The sequence below is a fragment of the Dermacentor variabilis genome, chromosome 1 (assembly GCF_050947875.1).
Source record: "Dermacentor variabilis isolate Ectoservices chromosome 1, ASM5094787v1, whole genome shotgun sequence".
In the NCBI taxonomy this organism is placed as follows: domain Eukaryota; kingdom Metazoa; phylum Arthropoda; class Arachnida; order Ixodida; family Ixodidae; genus Dermacentor; species Dermacentor variabilis.
In genome coordinates this window covers 2,323,291-2,334,136 of record NC_134568.1, presented here as the reverse complement: position 1 = coordinate 2,334,136, position 10,846 = coordinate 2,323,291, and the positions used below count along the sequence as shown (strand labels likewise).

The 10,846-nt window shown below is 50.6% G+C and overlaps 1 protein-coding gene across 1 annotated transcript; it reads right to left on the bottom strand.

The window, feature by feature from the left end:
- Positions 1-2,881: 2,881 nt before the first annotated feature.
- Positions 2,882-3,805, bottom strand: LOC142574862 (NAD-dependent protein deacetylase Sirt6-like). Its single transcript, XM_075683866.1, has one exon. The coding sequence runs from the start codon at positions 3,803-3,805 to the stop codon at positions 2,882-2,884; it is 924 nt and encodes a 307-aa protein (XP_075539981.1).
- Between the last annotated feature and the right edge of the window lie 7,041 nt (positions 3,806-10,846).

Genomic DNA, 10,846 nt, shown 5'->3' with positions numbered 1-10,846 from the left:
CTACGGGAGGATCTAGTCTGCCTGATAATGATGATCATTGTGGCTTTGCATTGCATGATCTACGGGGGATCTAGTTTGCCTGCCACACCCATGGTGAATGCCCTACTAGAAGGCTGGATGGAGAAGGGTTGCCAGATGACCCGCCAAATAATTTCTAAAAGACCCTTTTTTTAAATGAGAACCACTAGAAGCAGCCAAGCACAAGGGCACAAAGCCCATGAGAAAACCCAGTGTGTTTTTGGTGGTGCCAGTATTCTAACCCCGTGCCTACCCCGTATGAGGCTGATGGTCTGCCATAAGGCCATTACTGCAGTCACTGCCAAGTTGTGTTGCACCGCCCTAGCAAGCTATGATAACTAAGAAACTTTAAGGAAGCTAATGATGGCGCTATGGGCGATGGAACAGAAAGTGATTAACACGAAGATAATAAACTAAAGAAGGCAGCATGGATGAGAGAGCAAACATGGGTGAATTATGTTCTAGTTGGAATTAAGAGGAAGTGAATCATTGATATGAAGTTGCACTGCACAGTTCTAACAGGACACACACGAAAAAACGAAATCACTCACACACAATGATTAAGTTTCCTTCATGTTCTCTTAGATCTAGGCACGTCAATTAACTGCACATTTATGATCATTAAACAAGTACCCCACATGTAACTGTTTATTGAAGGAGTGGTTAGGCAGGTCATGTGCATGGAACAGGTAACCAGTATCTATTACAGTAGCAGAATGGGTGCCAATAGTTGGAAAACACAGTAGAGTGTAATAAATGGTTAGATGAGGTGGCACAATATTAGAAAATTCGGAGGCATGGTGTGAAGTCAGATGGCATCGGACAGGGTCATGAGGATTCCATTTCTTCATAAGAGCAGGTCATAATGGGGATATAAAAAAATGCATTGCTTCACAAGGGTTGAGTTTTCATGCAGCAACTACCACAAGGTTGCCTAGCTGTCCTGGATAGTGCGTCGACAAAGTGAGCATTTGTCAACATATTCAACCCTTCTGCTGTTCCTTTATCCACTGGACCATGGGCATCACCTCGTTCCATAAGGCAACCGCTCACAAGCAGTGCTTTCTATTCATTCTGTCCTTTCTTTCGCTCCACTTCTTCAACATGTATTGTTCTTAATTTGACTCTTGGAAGCACACCCCGCCGTGGTTGCTCAGTGGCTGTGGTGTTGGGCTGCTGAGCACGAGGTCGCGGGATCGAATCCCGGCTACGGCGGCTGCATTTCGATGGGGGCGAAATGCGAAAACACCCGTGTACTTAGATTTAGGTGCACGTCGAAGAACCCCAGGTGGTCAAAATTTCCGGAGTCCTCCACTACGGCGTACCTCATAGTCAGAAAGTGGTTTTGGCACGTAAAACCCCATAATTTAATTTTTTTTGGAAGCAGCTTCTTTCCTCGGCACCTGACAAGCAGTGTATCAGTGGGCTCCAGTGGAATTTCGTGGTCATTTACTCTCAGCTAGATGCTGCATTATGAACTGTCATTCACTGAAGCAAGACCGGTATACACATATTTATATATGCACATTTATGAATAACTTGACATAAATGGGTCATATAAATGCCCATCAGCTATTACAGGAGCAAATAATTTGTAACAAAATACACTGGACAAAAGTATAATAAAAAACTACTTCCACTGCAAAGTTTCTACCAATAATGTTTATTTAAAAAAAAGTACAACTTCTCAAGCAACACGCATGATATTTAGCCAAGAGAGAGAGAGAGAGAAAAGGGGAGGAAAGACGGAGGTTAACCAGGGTAAGTACCGGCTGGCTACCCTGTACTGGGGAAAGGGGTAAAGGGAATAAAAGGTGAAAGAAGAAAAAATAATTTTAGAAAAATTCACACAATAATGCAAAAGCTACATTCTAGCTACATTCTACAACATTCAAAGATGGTCACACAATTCACAAGCCTTTACAAACTTGAGCAGAGCCCTTAAGGCATTGAATGCCGAAACCCGTCTGGGCCAGTTTCGAACTTTTTCTTCTGTGAAGGGGCGATTGTCCAGCTTTTCTAGCGCAATGGCGAGCACTTTTCTGAACCCGATATTTAGCAAACATTTTCAAAATGACTCTGCAGGTCAACATGGAAGGTGTTGTATGAACCCACAAACACGCTGAAATGCAGCTTGTTTCACTAGAAAATGTTTTGTTTACTCTAAATGCGGCAGTGAATGAGCAGGGGACTTAAATGAACGTAATGTTTAGCTGTACATTTTGGCCAAAAGGCATTTTACATGAATGCCTTTACATTTTTGCAGAAAAGACTGCAACATTTTTCTATTCCAGGCACATAATCAGTGAAAGATGTATAAACAGGTGTCACACTAACTGCTGCGATCAAGAATCATGTAATTATTGGATGGTGCCCAGCTACACAACAGTTTGGCTACTTCATTCTTTTAGAATGAAGAATGATTCATCACTCAATATCATGAAACATGAATCCATTAAGCTTATAATTTGTTAGCTCTGCATGGATAGTATGTTTTGGCAAAACAATGATAATAGATGCGATGCACAATAGGCAGCAAATTACATGAAAAGTTCAAGATATCAAGGTAGGAATGAGCTATAAATAACACGAGCGCGTTACAAACTGGGCGTTCATTTGGAGCAGCATAAACAGAGGTGGTCCCGAACACCGCCTCATCTCACATCACAATCGCGATGTATACGGAAAACAACTGACACCTGCACGACTAACAAGAGATGTCGCTAAGCTGCAAAACGTAAGATTAGAGTCTCTAGCACGTCGTCTGTAAACCGGTCGCATCGGTGGACGACAGACGACGTTCTTTTTTGATCGCTTTCCGCGTAATCGTGTCGTCCAGCGAGGTACTTTCGCTCCTCGGGGGTTAATTTTTGTACTTGCAAGGTGCAGGTGCCTTGGCCTCCGGCAGTCTCAACTTTGGATATTTCATAGGGGCTTCGCGTTTGATTTTGGTCGGGTAACAAGCGGCAGAGTAGGCTGGTATCGCGATTCCCAGGCGCTTAGTCAGTTTTTCCATGACGTAGCCGCGCAGAATCAAGTCGGCCGACTTGTCGATCTTCGTCAGCAGCAGGTTGCAGATGACGATCGTGCCTTCCGTCTTCCTGGTCAGAAGGGGCAGCGCGCAGCACGGCATGATCTCCAGCGTTGAGCTGAGGCACAGGATAAGGTCTGCGCCTCTGCAGTGCAGGTCGGCCGCTACGATCCCGTCCTCGGGCAGCTCGTGCTCCCTGTCCAGGATGGAATCGTGCAGGTGACCGCGACACATCCGACCTTTCTTCTTGGGCACGGGACACAACTCGCGGGTGGGCTTCTGGCCGACCGACTTGGTCGCCGTAGTCCTCACGAACTGCCGACCGCACTGGTTGCATCGGTCTAGAAACATGTTTCCGTGCAGGTCCGTGAGGATGTCCGGCGGGAAGCCCGACTTCAGGTGCAGGCCGTCGACGTTCTGGCTGACGAGGAACTTGAGCTGCGAGCTGCGCGCCAGCTCAACCAGGGCCATGTGCGTCGAAGTCGGTACCGCGTCGTCGAACGAAATGTTGACCTGCGGCTTCTCACCCTGCTGCTCCAGAGTCCAGACTCCACGCGGACCGCGGAAGTCGGGGATCCCGGCAGAAGTGCTAATGCCGGCGCCTGTGATCACTACGATGTGCTTGGAGGCCTGCATCCAGTCAGCGAATCGCGCGATCTTGTCTTCGAGCAGTGACAGCTCGTCGAAATGCTTGGGCTGGCCGCAGATGCCTTTATTGTCGTATTCGGACAGCCCGCTAGCATAATCGCAAGACATGGCGAACTTTTTGCGGCAACTTGTGGTTTTCGCTCACACTTCCATCAACGCCGCTGCTGCTTGCTTTATATACGATGAAGCGGCTTGCAGAAGCAGGCCGAGCTATTATGAAAGCCTCAAGATGTTGAAAAACAAAATAAACGGCTGCATAACGTCAACGTTGCACAGCTTTAAATTACAACAGAGCGTGAGGTAAGGAAACAGCAGTCACAGAGCACTAGGACACAACAAAAACAATCTAGCAACATCTTAAGTTTTGCTTCCGATTTCGTGGCAGCTGCAAGCAAATCGCACGGCCGCAGTTATTAGATAATGCACTAACTTGGCAGCACATTTGTTAGGCAAATCATGAAATTTGCTTTTGCCTTCTGATGCTTTAAGGGAAAAACAAGCATAAAAAATTGCATCCTCGTCTTTAGTTCGTGACGCGCCTCGTTTAATTTCCTGCGTACGTTGTTTAACCATCAGGGTACTTTTAAAAGATTGTAAACATGTGCTTGCATCTTTTCTCATGCGACTTGCGTTTCGAACGTAGGCGCCAACACGCGCCCTTTTCGGGAGTGGCCCATCTACTATTCCCACGTGGAACAGCGAGCAACGCACAATTTCACTGATAGTTGACGCGGGCTCCAAATGACGGTTACCTTCCACATAAAATACACCTCAGAATGTTTCCTGCTCTTTTATGTCCCTTCCTGCCCCTTTATGACCTTTGTTTATTTCATATCTGCTGCTATCGTTAGTTACATAGTGCACATAATTTTGCACGAGGCCAGCAAGTTCAGCTGTGCCATGGATTGCCTAAAGCTTTCCATTAAACTATTTTATTTTGCTAACTATTTCGAGAGTGGGATTCATCTCCAACTGGGCAGGTTGTTGACAAAACATGATACTCTTGAAAACTGACAGTGAAATAAATTTCTCAAGTTTTGTAACTCAACTTGCTTCATTGTCAAGAGATAAAGCAAAATTCACAACATGATCAAATGTTGTAGTAAAAGCGTTGTATACGATTCTAGCAATGCGCATGTCTAAAGTCGCAAAGTGAGAGCAAAGTAAAAAAGAAGGAAAATCATCCAAAGAGCCTGAACGAAATTCTCGTTGATTTTGACAAGATTTTTGTTCTATAAATAAGTCTACCACAGCTTTTTCATCTACCAGATGACCGTCAATCCAGTGGGTCGTAAAAGACAGTTCAACATCAGTGAACCTCCGTCTTTTGATGCCAATAGATAGATAGATAAACTTTATTAAAAGAATAATCAGAAAAACCGCTAATGGTCGGGGCCCTTAGTCCAGGGCTCCGCTGGCTCTTGCCATCTTCTCAGCTCTCTTAATCAGCTTGAGCTGGTCGTCGAGGGCCGAGCTGGACAGCAGTGCCTCCCATTGCTCCCTCGTTATGTTCGTGTCTGGGTGTTCTATGTTGTGTAGTGTGCACTCCCACGTAATGTGGTATAGGGTTGGTGTGGCCCCACACCATGGGCATTCGTCCCTGTAGGCTGTGGGGTGTATCCGATGTAATATGTGTAGGTTCGTGTAAGTGCCTGTCTGGAGCCTACGCCAGGCAGCGGCATCTTCTGTATTTAGGTTTCGATGGGGTGGTGGATATCGCAAGCGACGCCCTCTGTGGTAGTTCACGATGGCTGAATACTCGAGGTCGACAGGGTCCAGGTCTTCTGCAGCCGGCGTGATGAGTGCTCGGTTATGTACGAATCCTCGAGCTGCTCTGTCGGCTTGCAGGTTGCCCGTGATGCCTGTGTGACCCGGTATCCAGATGATAGTTTGGGTGGCGAAGTCCTCAGAGTCCTCCTTGAGTATTCCGGCTAGGACTTGTGCAGCAGGTCTTCCAATTCTACCCTGTAGGAAGTTGCGGCAGGCCTGCTGGGAATCCGTGAGGATCGTCAATGGTTGATTTGCGTGTAGGCCCTCGCGGATGGCTAACGCGATGGCCAGCTCTTCGGCTTCCGTAATCGTGCAGGGGCGGGTCGATGCCGCGGAGGTAACGTGGCCTCGGTGGTCGCATGCCACTGCAACTGCGCCCTTGTAGATCGTCCCATACATGGCGGCGTCCGTAAACCGGGCCGTTGTACTGAACCTGAACGCTTTCTCCATGTACTGGGCCCTTGCTCTCCTCCTGCCGGAGTGTAGGTTAGGGTCCATGTTGCGTGGTATCGGGGCAACGTGAAACCTGTCCTGGACGTGACGAGGTATCAAGCAGGTTTCTTGGGTTCGTGTTGTTATTGCTGGGAACCCCAAGGTTCGTAGGACCTGCCGGCCCGTGCGAGTCCGCGCAAGTCTCTGTTGTTGCGAGACGTAATGGGCTTCTGTCAGTTCGCTGAGGGTGTTGTGCAACCCTAGCGCCAATAATTTTTCAGTTGATGTACTCATCGGCAGGCGGAGAGCGGTCTTCAAAGCCATCCTCAAAAGTGTGTCGGCCTGCTTTGTCTCGGACTGTGTGAGGTGGTAGTAAGGCAGGCTGTATGTGATTCTGCTCACCACCAGGCTACTGACCAGTCGGAGTGTGTCCCTTTCCTTCATGCCTCTGTTCTTGGATGTTACGCGGGAGATCATGCGTGATACCGCCTTGACACTGGTTTTAAGGAGCGCAAGGGTGTGTGTGGCCCGCTGGTTGGACTGCAGCCACATGCCCAGCACCCTCAGCAATGGCTTCTCTGGTATGAGGCCCCCGTTGAGGCGTACCTCGAGTCTTCTTGTTGGGTCTGTGGGGACTGTGTGGTTACCCCGGCCTCGCCAGACTCGTAGAAGCTCAGATTTCTCGGGGGAGCATTGTAGACCTCGTTGGCTGACGTAATCGTGGATGAGATGGGCTGCAGTTTGCAGCCGTTCTTCTTTTTCAACGAGGGACCCTGTTGTGGTCCAGAGCGTTATATCGTCTGCGTAGATTGCGTGCCGAAGACCTGCTACGTCCTGCAGTTTGCTTGCGAGACCGATCATGGCGACGTTGAACAGCGTGGGAGAGATGACAGCACCTTGTGGTGTGCCCTTGTTGGGAGGGTGGTATACTGGAGTCTGGATCTCTCGCATCTTCAGCTCCGCCGTGCGGTGGCTCAAGAAGCTCTGAACATACTTGTACGTTCGCTCGCCGCAGTTGGTGTTGGCCAGCCCTTCTAGGATTCCTTGGTGGCTGACGTTGTCGAAAGCCCCTTTGATGTCGATTGCTAGGATGACGTGCTCGCCGCTGCGGGAAACGTTACTGAGGACTTCTTCCTTGATTTGAAGTAGCACATCTTGTGTGGACAGGCCTGCGCGGAAACCGAACATGGTGTCCGGTAGGTGTTTGTTATCTTCCAAGTGTCTCTGGAGTCTCGTGTTTATAATTTTTTCGTACACCTTGCCGAGGCAGGACGTGAGCGATATGGGTCTAAGGTTTTCAATTGCCAATTTCTTGCCCGGTTTAGGGATCATGATTATTCGTGCGTGTTTCCACATCGCCGGTACCGTACCTTGTTCCCAGTGTTGGTTGAGAAAGGCCGTGAGCGCGGAGATAGACTTGTCGCTCAGGTTTCTGATCATCGAATTCGTGATTTGGTCCGTGCCCGCCGCTGTGTTACGGGTGGTGGCTGCGATGACTGCTCTCAATTCGTTTTCGGTGATCGGTTCGTCCATTAGTGGGTTGGGTTGTCCTGTGTAGGGTGTTCTACATGGTTGTGTGGGAGTGGGATCTCCATAGCACTTGGTCTTGATGGCATCGATGAGGTCTTGTTGGCTGCCTGGGTAGGTGTGTAGTAACCTTTCCAGAGCCCTGTGTCCTTCTCCTTTGGTTTTGGTGGGGTCCAGGATGGCTTTGAGGATGTGCCACGTCTTGGCCGTGTCCAGCGTGCCACCGAAGGAGTCACAGAATTTATACCAGTTCGCTGAGGCGAGTTGCATGGCATATTCTTCTGCTTCCGCTGTTATTTGTGCTATGCGCGTCTTCAGTTTCCTGTTATATTTCTGTTTTTTCCAGCGGCGGGTAAGGCCCCTTTTGGCATCCCACAGGTGTAGTAAGTGGGGATCCACCTCTGGGGTCTCTTCCGTTCTGGCGATTTCCTTTGTGTGGCGTTGTTTATGTCGACGGAGATTGTCGCACCAGTCTTCCAGGTTCGTGATTGTGTCGGCATCCTGTTCTTGGGCTTCCCTGATTTTGCGCCAGTCAGTGAGTTTAGCTGTGCCGATCTGCCTGCGTAGGCGTCCAGTCTGTAGTGTTATGTTTAGTATGTAGTGATCGCTGCCTAGGTTTTCGAGTGTGTTGAGCCAATCGGCTCGCGTGGTTTGAGTGATGAAGGCGAGGTCGGGAGTGGTGTCGCGTGTTACGCTGTTCCCTTCCCTCGTTGGTATGTTCGGGTCTGTGATGAGTGTGAGGTGCCACTGCTCAATTAGTGTTTGTAGCTGGAGACCCTTCCAATCCTGCCTCTGGTACCCCCATAGCGTGTTCTGAGCGTTGAAGTCGCCTATGATTACCAGGGGACTGTCTTTAGCAAGGCGGAGGGTGTCCCCAAAGAGTTTTCCTATGTTTGCCCGCCTTTGGCTGGGGGGGCAATAAATGTTGAGGATGAAGGCGCTCTGTTTCTGGTTGCCTTTGTATATTATTTCGAGAAGTACATGTAGTATGTCCACGTCGTCTATGGGTTTGTGTTGTATGGTTGTGATGTTTCTGTCTACTAGTGTGGCTACCTTCCACTTGTCGTCTTGACTTGTGTGGTATTCTTCGTAGCCATGTAGTGTTGGTCGGCTACCGGGCTCTTGTAGGGCTATGACCCCCGGTGGCTTTGAGGAAAGGGTGATCAATTGTGTCAGCAGCCCTTTCTTCCTCCGGAACCCACGGCAGTTCCATTGCCAAATTTCTAAGTTTTCTTTGACTTGCCTGTATGGTCTAGGCATTGTTGCACGTTGTGGTCGGTGACGTTACGATTTGGTTCGGTGCTGCTACAGGTGTGGCCTTGTAAAGGTTCTGTCGTAGCGTCTTCCGTAGTTTTATGGAGTGAAGCTGGTTCCTAAGCTTGCTATCTACAGTGGATTCCATGTGTTTTATTGCTGCATCTGTGCGTTGTATTGCAGTCTGTGTTATTTGTTCCAACTGGGCGCGTGTAGCGTCCATGAAGGCTTGCATCTGGTTGCGGATGGCATCGACATGGGTTTGTAGGTCGATGATGTCCTTGTGCGGAGCCATCTCTTGTGGTATTTGTGTGAGCTGTATCACTTGTTGTTTGAGTTGTCTGTTTTCTTGTGTGAGTGTTTGTATCTGTGCGCGCATGGTGGCGAGTTCCTGTTCCAATTTAACAGATAGTGGCGTCTGTGGTTTTTTATACGAGGGGGAGGCTACTGCTGCCCAGCTTACCTCGTGTACTTTGGTGGTAGTCCTCTTGGGTGAGGCTTCCTTGGTCTTTCGGTGGTGCTGCTGGGGCCCCTTGTCTTTGAGTGCCGCGGTGGCTGGTGCTGCCTGCTCTCCTTGTTTGGGCGTCGACCGAGATCGCCGTCTGGGCGACCGAAAGTGAGACCGGGGGCGAGAGCAGGAGCGGGACCTGGACCTTGGGTTGGAACCGGACCGGGATCCGTAGATGCTCGGAGACTCCGAGTAGTCGGAGTCTTCCCGCTCGGAGCTGAACCATCGCGGGCGAAGGTCAGCCGCCTTGGTCGACTGAGTGACCGGGCGGGGCTGTCGTTGGGTTTTGGGTGTGGTCGTGGAGGTAGGCTTCCATCTGGGTGGAATGCGCTTGAGCTTGTTGTTGCACTCTGTTGCAGCCGTGAGATGGGCCCCTCCGCACAGGGCGCACTTCGGAACACAAGTGTGTCCGGCGTCTGGGTTAATGTGGTTGCAAACGTTGCACGCACGCACCGTTGGGTTGGGGCAGACGTCTGGTCGGTGTCCGGTGATTCTACAGATGGAGCAGAACTGCCTTGTCGGCTGGTAGTCTCGGCAAGGCATCTCCCCTCCGTAGTAATACACAAATCTAGGCACCTGGGGTCCCTCGAAGTGGAGTAGGGCTGTCTGGGATTGTCCGAGCATACGGGCCCGCACGATGCGGACTCCATGTGTGCGGACCCGAAGATTCGCCATAAGCTCTTCTTCGCCGGTGCCTGCGTCGATGCCGTGTACGACACCTTTAAGCAGGCCCTCGGGTGTTGATAGATACACCTTCACAGGGTGTGATCGTCCGTGAAAGGTGAGGCTTACAATTTTCATGAGGGTGGCCGCCGTGGCCTCGTGAGGGGTGCTCACGATGATGATGTTCGAGCCGTGTCGCAGGCGGACGATGAAATCATCCCCCTTGCAGGTCGGCGCACCTCCGGTGGCTTGGACGATCGCCTTGGCCACCTGGTGGGTCTGTAGTTTTCGAACTATGAGGCCCGGGGTCGGGCGGATAATGATTTTCATGTCAGTGCGCGGGAGTGGAGGCGCGCGTCGGCGAGGCCTGCTCCTTGCAGCCGCGTCTTCAGAAATAGGTGTACCGGCTCCGCGCTCTTCGCAGGTAGCTTGCGACGTGGCTTTCGCGGCGGCGGCTGGCGCCTGGGTTAGAGCTAGCCCTAACGGTGTGGCTTTCGATGGCGGGGTTTGCCCGACTGGGTCTTGCTCACCAGTGGATTGTTGTTTTTGAAGACGGCGTTTCCGATGAAGGGAAACGACCGTTTGCCACTGAGATTCTTGATTGTGGAGCTGCTCCGAGAGGACGGGAGACGGCCCGGGCAAGGCCTCGTCAGGCAGGGGTCTCGGGTGACTCTCGGATACGACTTCCATGGTTTCAGTGTCGGTGGGTTGGTGGGCAATGGTGCCTGGGTTTCCCGCGATCGTAGCGTTCTGGGCTGGGTCGCCCCCACAGCTCACCGTAGAAACGGTGGCTGCTTGCGGGTCTCCGAGCTCCCGCGCGCCAGCGTTCGGTGTTAGGGCTAACCCTACCGTCGGCGTGGCCGAACGAATAGGGCTCTCGTTGGTCTTAAAACTGCGGCTCACCGAAGTTCGGTTCCGTAGAATCCCCTTGATGTTTAGAAATATATTCCGCTGATCCCAGTGGTACCAGAAGATTTTGGACGCTTGGAAAATTT